The sequence below is a fragment of the Heteronotia binoei genome, chromosome 7 (genome assembly GCF_032191835.1).
Source record: "Heteronotia binoei isolate CCM8104 ecotype False Entrance Well chromosome 7, APGP_CSIRO_Hbin_v1, whole genome shotgun sequence".
NCBI classification, from domain to species: domain Eukaryota; kingdom Metazoa; phylum Chordata; class Lepidosauria; order Squamata; family Gekkonidae; genus Heteronotia; species Heteronotia binoei.
In genome coordinates, this window is record NC_083229.1 from 114,649,829 (window position 1) to 114,669,623 (window position 19,795).

The 19,795-nt window shown below is 41.8% G+C and overlaps 1 protein-coding gene across 2 annotated transcripts in view; it reads left to right on the forward strand.

The window, feature by feature from the left end:
* Positions 1–3,861: 3,861 nt before the first annotated feature.
* Positions 3,862–19,795, forward strand: part of DTNBP1 (dystrobrevin binding protein 1) — a 69,134-nt gene continuing 53,200 nt past the window's right edge. Inside the window, exons 1-5 of one of the 2 annotated variants that reach the window (XM_060244253.1) lie at positions 3,862–4,220; positions 10,455–10,505; positions 10,949–10,999; positions 17,201–17,261; positions 18,398–18,530. In XM_060244253.1, the coding sequence (XP_060100236.1) occupies positions 4,165–4,220; positions 10,455–10,505; positions 10,949–10,999; positions 17,201–17,261; positions 18,398–18,530 (352 nt within the window). In that variant the 5' untranslated portion in view covers positions 3,862–4,164. The remainder of the gene's footprint in view (positions 4,221–10,454; positions 10,506–10,948; positions 11,000–17,200; positions 17,262–18,397; positions 18,531–19,795) is intronic. The other variant, XM_060244254.1, reaches the window with a different exon arrangement.

Consider the following 19,795-nt stretch of genomic DNA (forward strand, 5'->3'; position numbering starts at 1 on the left):
TCAGGCAGAAGTTCTGGTTAACACAATGACTTTTAAAGTGAATATACCATTCAAAATTATTTTCTTGTATACACACAGGTTACCTTCAGTGACACAGTGAAAACCTTTGTACTGGGGTGGCAGCTGCTGCCAAAGCAATTTTTAAAAATCTGCAAAACCCATCAGATCTCCAAAGGCCAATCAGAAGCCCTTCTGAACAAACATCCAACCTGGCCTCGCCCACTTTCTAAAAACTTTTAGCAAGTACCAGGAAAGGTGTTGACAGGTGTCTTGTTGGGGCCCCCTGGCTTAAAGGAGAATTAAGAGATTGATGTACTCTTTAGTTTACTACTTTTCATGCTTGCAGTGGGCACTAGCCTGGGGAAAGAGGATGATGCTCAGTCGCTAGAATGGAGAAATTAATCATATTATTGAGAGAAAGGCACAAATTCATTACTTTTCAAATGGCAAGATATTCTGCTGCCATCCTAAAAGATAAAAAGATGATGGGGTATGCTGACCAAAGTATACCTGACTTTTTTTTTGTCTCTTTCACGTGTGTGTGCGTGTGTATCTGCACCTGGAAGTCATGTCAACCTACTGGGAGCCTAGAGGATATTCAGGGACTGTTCCACTTTGGGTCACTTGTCATTGGTAATTGACCTTTGTATTGTATAGTGTCCCTTTTTATTATTATAGTTCTATAAAAATGACCAACTCTTTATTTTTATTTTAAATTATCATTGGGCATCTGCTTTTACTGTATTGTTGCTATGGCTTTTTGTGCTAATGCAACAAAGATTGATTGATTGATTGATTGATTACAGCCCCCATTCAATGGCCCAGGACCAGAAGAGTGATGCAGGTTAGCTTACCTAGCTCTGCTGCCAAAGCAAAGGTCGACCCGTCCAGTTCAGACATCCTTTCATTTTCAGATGGGCCTTCATTGCAACTTCCTTGTCTCACTTTGTCCTGAAATGCTTGGTCTTCTCCTAAAGGTAAAGATGTATATTGAAAAATTCACTTAGAATATTCACAAAGTCCCACCCTTTCTATCTGCAACAGGAGTACACTGTCAGGTAGAGGGATGACACAAAATGCATTATGCTTTTTAAATTTAAAAAAGTACTTGATGTCGTGAAAGAACCCCAGGAAGTAGAGCGCAAGTAGTAGTAAGTATACAAAAACCCCACATTCTTAGAAATAGCAAGGTGCTTCAGTTTTTGTCCAAACTGGAACTACTATTTCTACTACTGTTATTCTTGTTAGAGTCAAAATGAAAGCAACACACAGTATTTGAAATAGAACAAAGTTTGAGTCCAGTGGAACCTTTAAGACCAATAAAGATTTCTTCAAGGTATGAGCTTTTGTGTGCATGCACACTTCCTCAGATACATTGGAATGGAATTTACCAGTCCATACATATAAGACAGAGATTGAACAGCAAATTAGCATACAGCATAATGAAGATGTTTTAACAGATGCAACAAGAATAACAAGCTAAGTTTATGGTCACCATTTTTTGGATTTAATTTTGGGGGGAAACAGTGAAGCAAATATATATGTCAAAATTGGAGATAGATGTGTAAATATATTTTTCTTAATTGTGGAGTGCTAAGGTAATTAAGAGAGACCCTGTTGTTTCACTCTATCAATCTCCTTTCAAGCATGGAAGTAACAAATGGCATCTTTTTCTTTGAGGTGAGGTGATTTGTAGTGGAGTCTTGTCTCTTCTGTTACCAGCCCAGAAAAATGCATTCCATTCTAAGAATCATTGCATTACATTACAATCACTATTCTAATCTCCTATTTCAAATAAGAAATATTCTAAAATAGAGAGGATGTAGAACTCTACCTGGTGAGAATACAGATGTAAGGACTGAATTTAGCATAGGTGGTGAGATAGGAAACCAATATCCCTGTTAAGTCCTGGGGAGAGGGGTTATTCCGAGTGTTGTAATCAGGGATCGCTTTGTAGAAAAATAGGTGGTGGAGCTCATCTAGGGATTGTTATGCAGCTGCACCTACTATTCAATGGACAAAGTGGAGAGGAGGAGGAACCCTCAGAAAGGCTCAGGAGCTGTGCTCCTGAGAGCTCCTGCTGAATCTGAGGCCTGGTTGTAATAACTTGTAATACAGCAATTTCCCTTTCCAAACTGTTCCTGAAGTTCCTTTGCGATAAAACAGCTATTTTGAGGTCACCCAGTGAATGTCCTGGAAAGTTGAAATGTTCTGCAGGTTTCTCAGTGTTGTGATTCTTGATGTCAGATTTGTTTCTGTTTATTGTTTGGCATATGTAGAGAACCGAAGGGCATTGCTGGCATTTAAAGGCATGTACAATGTTAGAAGATGAGCATGTGAATAAGGCTGATGATGTGGTTGATGTTGTTAGGTCCAGTGATTGTGTTGTATGTGGCAGCAAAGTTGACATCTGGGTTTACTGCAAGCTCTGGTATGAGTATCCATGTTCAAATTAGAAGCTGTATTACTGTTGGTGAGGAGTAGTCTGAGATTGGGGGGCTGTCTGTGCACAAGAAAAGGTTTGCCCCCTTGTACCTGTGAAAGAGAACTGTCATTATCGAAAGGAGGTTGAAAGTTGCTGATGATGCATTGAACTGTTTTGAGGTGAGCTGCTTTTGACCACTAGTGGTGTTGTCATTGTCTCCTTGGGCCTGTCTTGCAATAGGTTTCCTCTGGGCACCATTCTTGTTTTGTTAATCTGTTTCTTGACTTCATCGGATGGATATTTTAGTTCCAAAAAGGTTTGTTGTAGATCCCTCACAGAACTGTTGTAGGCACAAACAGGAGGATTGTGTAATTCACTTTAGGTTTCCACTGGGGATAAAAGAGAGTCAGTATGGTGTCATGGCTATCAGCACCAGACTAGGATCAGGGAAACCAGGGTTTGCATGTCCACTTGTGCCATGCAAGCTCACTGGGTGACCTTGGACCAGCCACACTCTTGCAGTCTAACCTACCTCACAAAGTTGTTATGAGGCCAAAATGGAGAGGAGAAATGATGTAAGCCATTTTGTGTCTCCACTGAGGAGAATGGCAGGGTATAAATGAATTAAATTTGAGTCTAGTGGCACCTTTACTTTATTCTAGGTAAAAGCTTTTGTGTGCAAGCACACGTCTGTTTATCTATCGAGAGGCAGATAGACAGAAATGACGACAGATGATATCTATCTATCTCCACTTCATTATCTATCACCATCATCATTATCACTGTCTCTCTCTTTCTCTCATCTATCTTTATTCTAGGTCAGGGGTGGGGAACTTTTTTTCTGCCAAGGGCCATTTGGATATTTATAACATCATTTGTGGGCCATACAAAATTATCAACTTAAAAAACAGTGCTGTCGCAAGAGAACGATTCAGGCCAGCAAAATTAATACAATTTTTTTTTAATTTTAAGTCATGTGGGGAGAGCCTAATTTGGCACACACCCACCCCACCGCCCTAGGCAAATGCTTAGATCCAGGGCTTTTTTTTTGTAGAGGCTGCCACGTGCCCAGCAATCCCCGAGGGCCAGACCAAGCGATCTCGAGGGCCCTAAATGGCCCTCAGGACAGACGTTCCCCACCTGTTCTAGGTAAAAGCTTTTGTGTGCATGCACATTTCTATCTATCTTTATTCTAGGTAAAAGTGTTCGTGTGCATGCACACATCTATCTAGGTAAAAAAAATTGTGTGCATGCACACATCATCTATCTATCAAAATGTCGTTAGACCGAAGTCCTCTTTTTTCAGGTGCCGCCTCACAAAAAAATATGCTGGAAAATTCAACTAAAGCGGGGCCGCCAAAGACTCCCCTTTCCCTGTGTTTTCGGCAAACCCCACAGCGCGCGCGCGCCCACCTCTTTTCCCGCCTTCCCTTCCAAGAGAAAACTGACGGCCAGTTTCCCAAGCCCAGCCTAGGGGAGGGAGCTGCGCGCTGACGTCACTTCGCGCCCGCCGCGCGTTCCGTCTCTCGGCCTCTCTTTGGCGGCCTCCCCTTTCTGTCGTCGCCTTATGAGGCGGGGCCTGAATTGACAGACGCAGCGCGTGAAAGAGCCGGCGGCGGTTGGGTTTCGGCCGTTGCGGCTCCGCCCCTTCCTCCTCCTGCCCGCCCCCCCCTCCCAACCGTCGTCCCGTGTTTTCGGGCTCCGCAGTGAACTTGGCTCCAACAGCCTGTTCGCGGAAGATGTTCGAGAGCCTGCGCGACCGGCTCCTGAGCGTCCAGCAGGACTTAACTTCGGGGTGAGGAAGCGGCCGTGGCGGAGGGAAAGTGGCGGGGTCTCTCTCGCTGAAGTGCTGGTCGTGGGAAGGGGGGCGCTGCTTTGTCGGGGCGCGTGGGAAGAAGCGGGGCGCGTGACAAGCGAGTTCCGAGGCGTGCAGCTTGAACCCTCGCATATTTGTTTGGAAGCCGTGCTTTAGCGCAGGGGGTGGCCAAACTGCGGCTCGGGAGCCACGTGTGGCTCTTTCCCACATATTGTGAGGCTCTGGAAGCTCCCACCGTCTGCCTTGGAGAAGGCATTTGGCTCTTTCAGTCACTTCGCCGAGCCAGCATTTAAAGTTGCTTTCTTTCCACCTCTCCTCCCCCTTCCCCTATCTATTTTCTTTCCTTCCTGTCCTCAAACATCTGATGTTCATGTCCTGTGACTCTCAGACATCTGACATTTATTCTATGTGGCTCTTGCATTAAGCAACTTTGGCCACCCCTGCTTTACAGTATTTAGAGGAGCTTACTCCTAGGTAAGCAAAGAATCCAGTGTTACCTTTAAGACCAACAAAGTTTAATTAACGGAGAGCCAGTTTGGTGTAGTGGTTAAGTGTGCAGACTCTTATCTGGGAGAACCAGGTTTGATTCCCCACTCCTCCACTGCTGGCATGGCCTTGGGTCAGCCATAGCTCTGGCAGAGGTTGTTCTTGAAAGGGCAGCTGCTGTGAGAGCCCTCTCCAGCCCCACCCACCTCACAGGGTGTCTGTTGTAGGGGAGGAAGGTAAAGGAGATTGTGAACTGCTCTGAGACTCTTTGGAGTGGAGGGCGGGATATAAATCCAATATCTTCTTCTTAATTCTGGATGCGGGCTTTCATGTGCACGGACACTTCTTCTGGTCAAGCTGTAATCTTTCTCAAGAGATGAATCATGTGCACTTACTTCCGGGTAGTTAAACACCCATACGGTCGGGTTGCAGGGAATTCACGGTTTTCATAGGCAAGAAGAGCCTGCTCTCTTAAGATGCATGTAGGTAGGGAAGGCTCATGAACTGAAGTATTCTCTCTCCTTAACTCTTAAGTTAGGTTCAGGTGCGTAGCTGTGTGGGTCTGAAGCAGCAGAACAAAGTGTGAGTCCTTTAAGAGTGGCCCCCAGCCTTTTTGGCACCAAAGACCAGTTTTGCAGAAGACAATTTTTCCACGGACCTGTGGAGGTGGGAGTACTGGGGTTTTTGCTGCCCCCACACCCCATTACTGCCTCCCCATGGGGGTCTTTAAATGAGGAGTAGGCAAAGGTCTCTGCCTCACTCCGTAGCCCGGTTGCTAACAGGCCACGGTCTGGAGTTGGGGACCCCTGCTTTAAGACCAACAGAGTTTTATTCTGGGTATGAGCTTTCATGTGCACATACACACACACACACTCTTCTTCAGTTGCAGGTAGAGGGGTGGGGAGGGTGTCGCTAGGAATGGCAAATTAGTGTGAAGATGCATAAGTATAATAACTGAGAAATAAATATAGCTAAAACTGGATGAAGGTAATTTGTAAGACCTGTGAATAGCAGCAGATTAGCATGCAGCATAATAGTGTTTACAAACTGCTGCAAAAACTGAATTATGTTAGCGTATATAGCGCAATAAGAAACTAGTATTTCTGTTAAGCCCTGGGAGTTCCTGAGTGCTGTAATAAGTTGTAACTCTGCAGTCTCCCTTTCTAGTTTGTTTCTGAAATTGCTTTGCAATAAAAGGACCACTTTGAGGTCCTCCAGTGAACGTCCTGGAAGATTGAAGTGTTCTTGTACAAGTTTCTCAGTGTTGTGATTCCTAATATCAGATTTGTATCCATTTATTCTTTGGCTTAGGTTTTGACTTGTTTGCCCTATACAGCAAACCAAAGGGCATATGCAGTTTTTGAAGATGGGGAAGTGAATGGGCCTGAGATGGTGTAGTTGATGTTGTCTGGTTGTATGTGGCAGCAATATTGGCATCTGGTTTTATTGCAAGCTCTAGTACCAGTGTCCATGTTCAAATTGGAAGTTGTATTATTGTGGGTGAGGAGTAGTTTGAGATTGGGAAGCTGTCTGTGCACAAGAAAAAGGTTGGCCCTCTAGTACTTGTGAAAGAGAACTCTTATTATCCAGTAGAGATTGTGAGTTGAGTATGTGACCACAAGTGGTCTGTTATTGTCAATTATGGGCCTGTCTTGCAACAGGTTTTCACTGGGTACCATTCTTTATTAATCTGTTTCTTGATTTCATTAGGTGGATTTTTTAGTTCCAAAAAGGTTTGTTATAGATCTATTAGGTGAGAATCTCTATCTGGCACCAGATAATTCTAGATACATTGTAGCACCAACAGGGTATCCATCCTAGAACATTTTCTCTAGCCAGATGGCATGCACTCCCCTCAGCAGTTTTAGAGGGGAGATATAGAAAGATCCCTATGAATGAGAGGGTCTGTCCTTGTGGAACAGGGCCTATCGAAACTGTTGAACATGTTCTTCTCTCATGCCAATTTTACCAGGAGAGACGGGCAAGGTTAATTAGTCCCTTAACAAGTAGATTTCAGGGCCATTTCAGTCATTTGGAGATCACTAGGAAGCTTCTTATGGGAGTGAACTCACAGATTACAGGTCCTTATGCAAGTTTTTTTGCAATTGCATGTGAAATTTACAATGCTATATTATGTTCTGAAGCCAAATTTTAATTGCTATTTTATATACCTTATTTTCTACTGTTCATACTGCAATCTTTGAATATTTTGTATGTACTTTAGCTTTTGTAAATTCTTTCTCATTTGTGCTGGTTGTTGATCGTATTAAAATCACACACACACGTACGTTAATCATGTACTTTAAACTGTCTGTATGATTGGAACTGATGTGACTGTAGCATAGAACAGAGATGTCTCCGTTAGCTTTAGTTGATGATTCAAGGATTGAAAATTCTGAGGTAAAACATGTTTTTGCACAGACATAAGGCTAATGAGAGTTTCTTAAGCCTTTTCACAGTTTCTTGAGAAGCTTTTATTCCAGTATTTTTCTTTAACACTCCAGCACACTTTCTTCAGTATCTCGCAAACTCTTTTGGTTTCCCTTTTCAGTACTCAGGCCACTTCTCTTGAAACACTAGTTTTTGACTGACTCTTTAGATCTCTATGGGCAGTTTTATTCACCCCAGACCAGGGATCTCTGTACTCTTCAGAGCTATTTTCCCTGTTCAGCTGGCATTCCTTGACCTGAATGAGAGTCTTCATACACTTCCCAAACTTCCTGGCCACTTTCCCCCAGTTCTCCTGTCTGTTCTCAGTTAAGGCTGAAATCAAACTTTCTCAATTAAGGCAGAATTCTGACTTCCTCCAGTCAAGGCACAAATCTGACTGACTCTCCTAGAATCCAGCTCTCACAAAACTGTGTCTGCTGAGCTAATGCTGCCCACTCAGATTGCTCAGAACAGCCTGTCATTCAAGGCTCTCTGGCTTTATGAAGAATTAATTTGTCATGTACCTTTACTCTGCTTGTACAGTACTTTGAGCCTTTTAAAAAGTCTTTTAAGTCACAGAAGCCTTTTAGTCACAGAAGCTAAATCTTGTAAAGACAAATAATGCTGGTTGGGAAGGTGGCGGTCTGGAAGGACATTGTCCTTTCCTCTTTTGATGGAGTTTAGCTGACCCTTGCTGAATCAGTAAAGAACTTTGGGGGTATACTGGACCTAATATGTAAATTAATGCAGCTACAAAAAAGGCTTCCTTCCAACTCAGCCTGGCCCTTAAGATTGCTGCTTATCTAATAGGCTGATTTGGCCACTTGAATCCGCACCACAGTAGCATTGAGACTGGACTACTGTAATTCACTGTACGATGTTCTCCCCTCAAAATCTATTTGGAAATTCTGTTAGGTGTAGAATGCTACGGCTTGGCTATTATGAGGAGCTAGATGGAGTCTACATGTCATTTATATTTTGCAGTCACTCCACTGGCTGCCCGTCATTTACTGGACTCAATTTAAGGTATTGGCAATCACATGCAAAGTCCTTCATGACCTTGGACCCTCGTATCTGCGAGACTACCTCACTCCTTTGTGCTCCATTGTGATAACTTTGCTCCTCTGAGCAAAGTCTTCTGCAAGTGCCAATCTACAAATGGCCAGAATCAACAACTACCTGTACACATGCATTCACCATTTTGGCTCCCACCTTGTGGAATAGTCTGCTCAAGGAGGTCAGGAAGACCTCCCAGTCTCCTGGCTTTCTGCAAACTAGCAAAACTGAATTATTCAAGAGGGCTTTTCTCTTCAGGCAATAGGGTAGCACCTTACAAAATTATTCACAAAGTTATTTGGACAAATTATTATGGACTGTGGTCTGTAGATTACTGTGTGCATTTGTAAGTTGGATCCTACAGTGTAAGTTTGCATCATTTGCTGTTTTATGTTGAGAGAACTGGAAGTCTCTTGGCATTCTCATGCCTGATTTGTAAACAGATCTAGAGTTATCCTTTCTGTGTTTTTCAGTCTCACTCCTATAAGCAGAAATTATAACTTGGAATAGGTTAATGTAAAGTTGGACCTGTGTTCAAATCAGTATTGTGCTGCGTAAGTTTGATGTATGGCCTTGGCCTGGTCTCTTTCAGCCTAACTTGCCTCACAGGGTTTTGGTAGCAAAAAAGAGAAGAAGAAAACAGTGTTGTAAGTCATTTTGGGTCCCTTCTTAGGGAGGGGAGGGGCTAGAATAATTTTGAGGTCTACTCAATTGTGAAATTGCTGTTAACGAACAATATAGAATGGCTCTAAGCCTTTTAATTTTTGTATTTTTCATGTTGACCTCTGGTGACTGACCCCTATTGGGGCCTGGAGGATATTCAGGGAGGTGGCTGAATAAATCTGCCCCCACCCCTTGACTGCGTATTTCAAAGGACAGTCTCCCATCCAAGTACTAAACCACAGTGAGTTGACCCTTCTTAGCTTCCAAGATCTGATGAGCACACTGTTGCCTGGGCTATCCAGGTCAGGGCTACAGGTACAGGTAGTCCCCTGTGCAAGCACTGGTCATTTCCGACTCTGGGGTGACGTTGCTTCCACAGCGTTTTCACGGCAGACTTTTTGCGGTGTGGTTCGCCATTGCTAGAATGGCTCTAAGACTTGATGTATTTTATTTTAATGCAGAGTGAGCTCAGGAATTCCATCAAAGGCTTTTTTCTCATCCAAACTTAATAACACCCAGGGGTGTCATGTAACTTATTCTGTAGTCACTGATTTGATATACTGTAAGCGATAGCTTCAGATGTTTTACCAGTCTAAATGGAGGGTTTCTAAAAGTCACAACAATTACTGCTTGTTGGTAGACTGCTAAGACCACTTGTTTAAGAATCACATGATTTCTTGTTTCTGCTTTGCATTTCCCATTAACCTACTGGCTCAGTTCAAATCTCACATTTGCATTCCAAAGGCTTGTAGTCTAATTAAATCTCAGTGGATCAACAGCTGCATCATACCACATCAACAGAGATTGGTTCAGAGAACAGGAGACCTTATTTAATCTAGCCTACAAGCCTTTGGCATTCAGATTATTTTTAAATTGGTGTAACTTTTTATTTATAAGTGAGGCTGTGATAGTGTTTTAGTAAACATGGATTCACTTAGTTTGTATTTATTACATAAAATGCCAAACTTACTAGGGAAAAAATCCGGGATGACAGTCACGTTCTTGGTGTGTATACTTTTCAAATAGACTGTGATACATGTTTGTACTTTTAAAAAATTACGTTTGCACCCTGTTTTTCTCCCCAGTTTTCCTATTCCCTTTCCCCCCTCACAACAGCAGCCCTGTGAGGTAGGTTAGATTGAGTCTGACTGGCACAAGATCACTTGGTGAGCTTCCTGGGTCTCCCAGATTTAAGCTCACTTTCCAACTACTATAAAGTAGCAATCTTATAGGAGAATGGCTCCTCAGTGCTATTGATTGCCTTTTCTTCTGCTGAATCCTATTTATTTTACACATGTGGCTAAAAAAAAGGGTAGAATTGCTTCAGACGGGGAAATCGTATTTTTGCATGCTCCGCTACATAAAATACATAAAATTTGCAAACGGCAAAATATAAGTGCAAGGACTGACCTACAGCCTTTCTTGCATCTTTACATGGAAGGAATTCTTTATATAGGAGATTGTTCAAAAATGGCTGCTGTGTGTGTGTGTTCATGCACACTTGTAAAAGCTGATAAATTTAGGAGGACGGAATCTCATAAACAGCCTTACTACTTTTGTGTATTTGTTGCATTACAGGTTGAAGACTTTGGGTGAGAAATCAAGAGAAGCCAAAATAAGCAAGCAAAGGTATTGTTAGAAATTTCAAACTTGTAACAGTTGTTTTGTGAGTGGAGTTACGTTTATTCATTGAGAATAGCTACCTGTCATCTGCATGACATCACCTAATGTTTTAACAAGCTGAAGTTAATATTCAAAAGGTCTATTTCTGTTTAATATGTCCAGATTATATTATAGCTTGATTTTTCTTTCACTTGTTTTTCCATAGTGGCAAAGCACAACATTATATGCTGTGCTTCTGTAAGCATTGCAAGGGACTCAATAAACCTTCATCTCAGCTGTGAGAGCTGCTTGAACCCTGAGCTGGAGTAGGTGGTAGTAGTGGCTAGATATGCTGTAACAGCAGTTCTGAAAAGTTCTAGCGGCTTAGATAGAGGGTGCTAGGCTTATTGCTGTACAATACATCAGTTGAGCATCCGCACATTAATGCCATTTGGCACTTTTTGCTTTAGGAATGTTCAGTGTTTGCCAGAGTTTTCAGCTGGATTAGATCTACTGAGCAGGTAAATTATTTTCTTTTTCTTTTTTTAAAATGTATACTGCCGAGTTTGCTTATTTAAGCATAAGTCTGCTTATTTATTTTACTGGAAGCTCGGGGAGGGAAGAGAGGTGGTCTTTTTACTGCTTTCAAGACAAAAGGTCCTAAATAGCAAGCCATCACATGCTAAAGGGAAGCCTAAAGTTTACTATCTGAGTTACACAGTGATTTTGTTACAAGTGAGTTATTACAGCTGCCAAAAATGTAGCCACGCACACAAAGTTACTTGTTTATCTTCATCTCTTAGTAACAAGGAAGATTTAGCTTCTAGAGAGATGGAGTCCTGCTTAAGCAAAGGAAAAATCAATTCAATTCTCAGATATGATCTGTAGAGTCAGTTCTGTTAATAGATGGCCAATTGGACATCTTGGACTGGGTAGGTACTGAGAGCCATGGCTGGTTGATTGGGGCAGAATTGGCTGAAGTTGAATCCACTGAAGACGGTGGTCCTGTACCTGAGCTCAGGGGTTGAGTGAGTGTATTCTGCTCCTGGTCCTGGATGGGGCCCCATTGGCCCCATCCTGAGTTCAAAGTCTAGGTGTGATGTTGGATGCCTCCCTATCAATGAAAACCCAGCAGTTTCCAAATCAACCTTTTAAAAAATCTTTGGCAGGTTTGGCAACTTGTCCCCTACTTCTCATCCTGCTACGTGGCTACTGTGATCTATGCAATGGACATTTCCAGATTAGGCAATTGTAACTTGTTCTACATGGGCCTGCCCTTGTGCCTGATCCAGAAGCTACAGCTAGTGCAGAATGCAGTTGTTGCGATGCTCTGTGGGCACACATTCGACCAGTCCTCTTCAGACTGAGCTGGCTGCTGATTGAGTTCTGAATCTGGTTCGTGCTGGTTTTAATCTTCAAGGCCTTGAGCAGCCAGGAACCAACATACCTGTGGGACTGCCTCTCCCCATATGCACCTTGAAGGGACCTAGGATCAGCCGATCGACCCCAGGTAATCTGTGGCCCAAAAGATGTCCATCTAGCCTTGATTAGGGCCAAGGTCTTTTTGGCCCTGGCCCCAACCTGGTAGAATGAGCTCCCCATGGAGATCAGGGCCTGTGGGACCTGTGACAGTTCCACAGGTCCTGTAAGTTGGAGCTATTCCATCAGGCTTTTAATTGAGGCAGGAGACACCCAATAAGATTAGTCCCTCCTGCTCAAACTGCCTTAAATTGTCTATTTAAAATGTTGTCTTAAACCACCATTGAGCAGACTTATTTATTAAACACCAGAGCCAAGGAATTAATGTTTGCCACCTTAATGTTATTTACCAGTTTTTAAATTGATATAATTTTAAGTATTTAGAGATAATTTATTAGATTATGTATTTATTATATGATTTTCTAATGTAGCCCTCCTGAGCCCACTTTGGTGGGAAGAGTGGGATAGAAATAAATAAATAAACAAAATAGTACTACATCTGCAGAATCTATTAGAGTATGGAATACCATTAAACCTTCCTAATAACACTGCTGATGACAAGGTGCTCAAATGCCCAAGCATAAATGTCCTGTTTTGGAAGAGATCATTCAAGTAGGTAGTTTTGGCATTTCGATTCCAACAGAAAAGGATGAACAAGCTCTGTGAGCTCTAACCAGCATACTCTTACAATCAAGATTTTTCAAATGTTTTTTAATTAACTGACTCCGTTCACAGCTACTCATAGTTCCTAACATGAGTGATACCCAAACGTAATAAGGGAAGAAAGGTTGTTTTTCTGTATATCTTTTTAAGTATTTCTAAGGTAATATGGATTGCTCTCATGGATTGCTGCCTTGTTGTGGCTAGAGGGCTTGCATGGTTCAATGAGGCTGTGGGCTATGCCATGCAGGGCCACCCAAGATGGACAGGCCACAGCTGAGAATCCAGACTAAATGTGATCCACTGGAGAAGGAAATGGCAAACCACTCCAGTATCCTTGTCAAGAAAACTGCATGAAGAGAAACAAAAGGCTAAAAGATATGGTGCTGGAAGATGAGCCCCTCAGGTCAGAAGGTGCCCAATATGCTACTGGGGAAGAGCGTTCAAGTAACCACAGAGAGAGTGAAGTGGCTGGGCCAAAGCTGAAAGGACGCTCAGCTGTGGATGTGTCTGATGGTGAAAGAACAGTCCGATGCTGCAAAGAACAATACTGCATCGGAACGTGGAATGTAAGATCTATGAACCAAGGTAAGCTAGATGTGGTCAAACGAGATGGCAAGACTGAACATCAACATCTTGGGAATCAGTGAACTAAAATGGACAGGAATGGGTGAATTTAACTCAGAGGATCACTACATCTATTATTGTGGACAAGAGTCCTGTAGAAGAAATGGTGTCGCCTTTACAGTTAACAAGAGTGTGAGGAAGGCAGTAACAGGATACAATCTCAAAAATGACAGAATGATCTCGGTCCGTATCCAAGGCAAACCATTCAATATCACAGTAATACAAGTCTATGCCCCAACCACTGATGCAGAAGAGGCTGAAGTGCACCAATTCTATGAAGATCTACAACACCTTTTAGAATTAACACCAAACAAAGATGTCCTCCTCATCATAGACTGGCATGCCAAAGTAGGAAAGTGACCGGACAAATGACCAGTTTGGCCTTGGAGAACAAAATGAAGCCGGGCAAAGGCTAATAGAGTTTTGTCAAGAGAACAAGCTAGTCATAGCGAACACCCTCTTCCAACAACCTAAAAGGTGACTCTACACATGGACATCACCTGATGGGCAACACAGAAATCAGATTGATTATACAGCAAAGATGGAGAAGCTCCTTACAGTCAGCAAAAACAAGACCTGGAACTGACTGCGGTTCAGATCATGAGCTATTCATTGCAAAATTCAGGCTTAAACTGAAGAAAACTGGGGAAGCCATTAGGCCATTCAGGTTTGACCTTGATCACTTCCCTCATGAATATACAGTGGAGGTGAAGAATAGGTTTAAGGAAATAGAGTTGATAGACAAAGTGCCCGAAGAACTATGGAATTATGGAGGTTCGTGACATTGTACAGAAGGTAGCAATCAGCACCATCCCAAAGAAAACAAAATGCAAGAAAACAAAGTAGCTGATTGATGAGGCTTTACAAATAGCTGAGGAAAGAAGGAAAGCGAAAGGCAAAGGTGAAAAGGAAAGATTCACCCAACTGAATGCAGATTTCCAGAGAACAGCAAGGAGAGATAAGGAGGGCTTCCTGAAGGAACAATGCAAAGCAATAGAGGAAAATTATAGAATGGGAAGGACAAGAGGTCTATTCAAGAAGATTGGAGAAATCAAGGGAACGTTTCGTGCAAAGATGGCCATGATAAAGGACAAAAATGGTAGGGACCTAACAAGCAGAAGAGATCAGGAAGAGGTGGCAAGAATACACAGAAGAATTATACAAGAAGGATCTCAATGTCCCGGGAAACCATGACAGTGAAATCGATGACCTTGAGCCAGACATCCTGGAGAGTGAAATCAAATGGGCTTTAGAAAGCATTACTAACAACAAAGCGAGCGGAGATGATGGTATCTCAGTTGAGCTATTCAAAGTCCTTAAAAAGTGATGCTGTTAAAGTGATGCACATGTTATGTCAACAAATTTGGAAAACACAACAGTAGCCACAGGATTGGAAAAGATCGGTTTATATTCCAATCCCAAAGAAGGGTAATGCCAAGGAATGTTCAAACTATCGCACCATTGCACTCATTTCACATGTCAGCAAGGTCATGTTAAAGATCCTATAAGCTAGGCTTCAGCAGTATGTCGATCGGGAACTACCAGAAGTTCAAGCTGGGTTTCGGAGAGGTAGAAGAACTAGAGATCAAATTGCCAACATTCGCTGGATTATGGAGAAAGCACGGGAGTATCAGACAAACGTCTATTTCTGCTTCATTGACTATGCTAAAGCCTTTGATTGTGTGGATCACAACAAACTGTGGCAAGTCCTTAAAGAGAGGAGCGTACCAGACCACCTCACATGTCTCCTGAGAAACCTGTATAAGGGTCAAGAACTGTCAGAACAGGATATGGAACAACTGATTGATTTAGAATAGGAAAAGGAGTTTGGCAAGGATGTATATTGTCACCCTGATTTAATTTATATGCAGAGTACATCATGCGGAATGCTGGCCTGGAAGAAGCACAAGCCGGAATTAAGATTGCCAGGAAAAACATCAGCAACCTCAGATATGCGGATGACACTACTGTAATGGCAGAAAATGAGGAGGACCTAAAGAACCTCTTGTTGAGGGTGAAAGAGGAGAGCACAAAAGTAGGCTTGAAACTCAACATCAAAAAACTAAGATCATGGCATCTGGCCCCATTACACCTTAGCTAATAGAAGGGGAAGACCTGGGAGTAGTGACAGACTTCACATTTCTGGGATCCAAGATCACTGCAGATGGTGACTGCAGCCATGAAATTAAAAGACGTTTGCTCCTTGGGAGGACAGCTATGGTGAACCTGGGCAGTATAATAAAAAGTAGAGACATCACCCTGCCCACAAAAGTCCATATAGTTAAAGTGATGGTATTCCCAGTACTAATGTATGGCTGTGAGAGCTGGACCATAAGGAAGGCTGAGCGCAGAAGAATAGATGCTTTTGAGCTGTGGTGCTGGAGAAGACTCTTGAGAGTCCCTTGGACTGCAAGAAGATCAAATTAGTCAGTCCTAAGGGAAATCAATCCAGACTGTTCCCTGGAAGGTCAGATGCTGAAGCTCAAATACTTTGGCCACCAAATGAGAAGGGAGCACTCCCTGGAGAAGATCCTAATGCTAGGAAAGACAGAAGGCAAAAGAAGAAGGGGATGGCAAAAGATGAGATTGCTGGACATCGTTACTGTTGTAACAAACACGAATTTGAGCAGACTTCGTAGGATGGTGGAAGACATTTGTCCATGGGGTCGCAAAGAGTCGAACTCGATAGCTACTGAACAGCAAAAGGTAATGCATGTTTCTAAAAAATGTGATTCTAGCTTTTTTTTTTACTTGTGACACATGGTTTGTTACTTAGATCATATTATTTCCAATGATGATTTTGTATTTCAAGGAATTAGCAGAAATAATAACTGGATACAAGCTGTAATCATTATCACTTTGTCCAGGTAAATGGCAGAGCTTAACAGATGGCACAGGCAGCAATGATTCTAACTTTTAATGTAAATCCTGACCATGTTAAAGTTTAGTTTTAAAATAGGCATGGTCTAGCAAATTATCGCTTTTAACAGCCCCTGTGCAATGCTTGTTTTGGTGAGTGCCAGTGGATTCAGTAGAACTCAATTGTGTATAGGATTGCAGCATAAGCTTGATTGGTGTTTATGGGCGCATTAAGAAGAGGCTCAATATCTGCAGTGCGTCTTGCATAATTTAAGTGTATAGAACTTACATGAATTTACATATAGTGTCAAACCATTGATCTGTGTTAGCTTAGTATTGTCTGTTTTGAGTGGCAGCAGCTTTCAGGTTGTCAGGCAAAGAGATTTTCCCCAGCATATATTCCTATGAATATATAAATGACAGGAGTTGAGTATAAGGTTCATGTGGTGCAAGTGTTCTAACACTTAAACACAGTTCCTTCCTGAGATTCAAGTTGGTAAGTCAGGTTCAGATTGAGAAGTGCATTTTGTTTTTAAGGGAAGCGTATTTTATAAGGCTTGCTTGTTTTGTTTACATTTGTAAAAATTTGGTTTGTTTTTTGAAATTGCTCCATATAATTGTCAGTTTGTGAGCTATCTAAATCTTCAAACTTATTATTGTCCTTGACAACTGACGTAAAAGCCTCTGCTTCCAATTAAAACGTAACTTTTGGCTCCAGTTTTTATCTCACGGTTTCTGATATATGCATAGGAAATATACCTGGTAAGTCTTGAAGCTTTTCTACCTTGCGCTGAATTTCAAATTTCAAATCTTAATCCTTCCGGGATGTGTCTGTGTTAGTTTTATACCAGTGTGCTATGTTTGCATCATGATACACAAATACGAGTCATTATAGCATTTATCTGGTATTGAGAAGTCGTCATCTTTGTGCAATCCTTCCCAATTGAGGAAAAGATGCTCATTAAACTTATTTCCCCAAACATCTTTTTAGTCCTTTTGGTAAATATTAGTCGCACTCCAATATATCTAACTATACTGGCTTGTTAGCCATTATTTAAGTTCATTTTATAATTTTATTGCTGTTTTCTTTTGCAAAGGTATGAAGATATTTGGGCAGCCCTTCACAGAGGAACAAAAGAATGTGCAAAAATGGGAGAGGTAAAACACTTACAGCAGCCTTGTTAAAAGCTTCTTAGTATTTAGATATTTTGATTTGAGGAAGTAAAATTTCCCTTTGAGATAAACTTAATGACCTTTGCATAGTTCTGCTTTCTTTGTGTATCTCTAGTACAGTTGTGAATCCAAAATTACAGTTTAAGAATCAGTTTAGCATCAGAAGATGTTTTAAAAAAAAGACATTGAGTCACATGGATTACAAAGAGCTGAGAAATCAGAAAGACCATTTAGTGGGCAAGTCTGTTTTACTGTGGTGCCTGCAAAGTGAATTTCAGTTAGAGATTCATAAACTGGAGTAACTTGAGGTACATTTGCTATGGGTTAAACGTGGTTCCACTGACACAAGACAGGAGGGTACAAATGTTCTCAGCTCTTTGTCCTCTGAAGGGAAAGTAGGACAGAGAAGCATAATGTATGTGGTCCACTGTATTTCTGTAAGTACAGATTTTTAATTGCCTCATAACATCAGTGAGTGGATAACTGCTGGCTTGCAAAACTCAAAAGGGCTGCAATCCCATGTACACTTACAGAGGAGCACAGTGTGCTTAGTATTGTGCTGAAGAGATGGGCCATGTTAATTGAAATGCACGTGGCCCTTAAACAGAAGTGCTGCTTTTAACAGAATAGGAGCTGTGCTGGTCCTTGTAAGCCAGTATTCCCTGGAAATACATGTTTACATTACACAGCTGTATGTCTGAGCACTTTATTTTGATATGCAGAAGTAATCTGGGTTGCCACACTTACTAATGGAGTTGTCAGATATTGACTAACATTTGTCCACCCATGGTTGGACTGTTTTCAGATATTCTGTGAGGCTCAGAATGCTGCTATGTAGAGAGCAGCTTGCCTTCATGATGTCACGTTAGTAAGGGCAAGAGTGTGGGCTGCATCTTCCTAGCCTGACAACAACTGGGGAGAGACCTAGCAGCATAGCAAAATATGTCTTACTGGCTTCCTGCCAGCATTTCAAAAAGAAGGGACTGACTGCCTGCCTCTTAAGCACAATGCCTTTAAAACTGGACCTCTCTTTGCAATAGTTAGTACTTCTTTTTTCTTTGTAAAACACATGGTTACAAATTACCTAACTTTGGTCTTATCCTTGGCTTTAAATATTACAGTTGGTGGATAGTGAAGTTGTGATGCTTTCTGCACACTGGGAGAAGAAAAGAAGTGGTCTCCTAGACCTTCAGGAGCAGCTCCAGCAAATTCCTGTTTTTTTAGCAGACTTGGAATCTACAACAGCTAGTCTGGGTAATTTTGTTTGCATGTTTAAATCAGTTTTAGCAGCCACTGTAATAATTTGCAGTTGAGACAGCATAGAATGGCTTACAGAAAAGCTGTTCTCGAGTTTTTTTAAACATCTTGCTAAAATAATCTCAAGTTTGAAGGCTGACAGTGACAGTTCCAGGATGTCTTTTTCACAATGTTACTGTTTTGATCAGAAATCTGTTTATTTTCTGTGTTGCTAAATTTACACCTCATTTTTTCTCCAAGGAGGTGATGGCTTTCCTGTGTTTTCCCATGACCTCCTTCTCTTGCTAGATAAAAGCTGAGATAGATTACCTGGCCTGAGGGTCTCATAGTGATCTTCATAACTAGGCTTGCAAGCCCTGCATCTCACTGGCAAGCTCTGTTGCCCACTATTGCTCTGTGTGGTGTCAAGAGGAAAAACAAAGCCAATCACATCATAGATGTTGCTGTGCCTCTTCTGGATACAACCTGGAAGTGATAAAGGAATCATTGGAAATTCTGCCATAGTGGTAGATTTCCTGGCAATTTCTAGAGCTACCATTTTCACTTCTGCATTGTATGTCACTGATGTCATGCCCCCTGATGCTGCCCCCAGACCTCTTTCCAGTTGCCAGGCTCAGCTTGGTAAATATTCATTTTTTTCCTGGCAACTCTGTTCATAACTTTCTCGAGATTTGTTCCCATGTCTTGATCTAAGTTCAAGCACCATTCCCTATACCACAATGAACAACTTATGTCAGTATTTTTGAGGCAGGATTCTTAAGTATATGCATGGGAAGTAAGTTCCATTGAACAGAAAGCTACTTCTAAGTAAATGGGTAGGATTAGGCTGTGAATATTAAAAGTACCCTGGCCCAGCTGGTGTTCTGTCCTGGTGCATTTTATCATTTTAAGTTTATCATCTGTTATTAGTCTACCCCAGGCTTGTTAGTCCTTTATTCACAGCTTGCAAAGTAGAAGTGACACTCCTTTTATTATCCTGGTAGATCTTAGCATTTTTTCAAGGAGGATAAACTCAAAGTACATTATTGCCGACTGAGAATTCCAGGTAGTTTATGCAGTGTCTCAATATTGTATTTTGCTCTGTGTGACAGTTCTTCCACCATAACTGCACTCTAGCCAGTTTCTAGTATAATATTACCTTTGATATGAATTCCTGACAGTTTTTAATAATGTTTTTTGGGGGAAATGCCACCACCACCTCATCTAATGCCGTGATTCTAACATCTGGGAAATGCTTTTTAATGCAAGGAGATGCTTGCTTT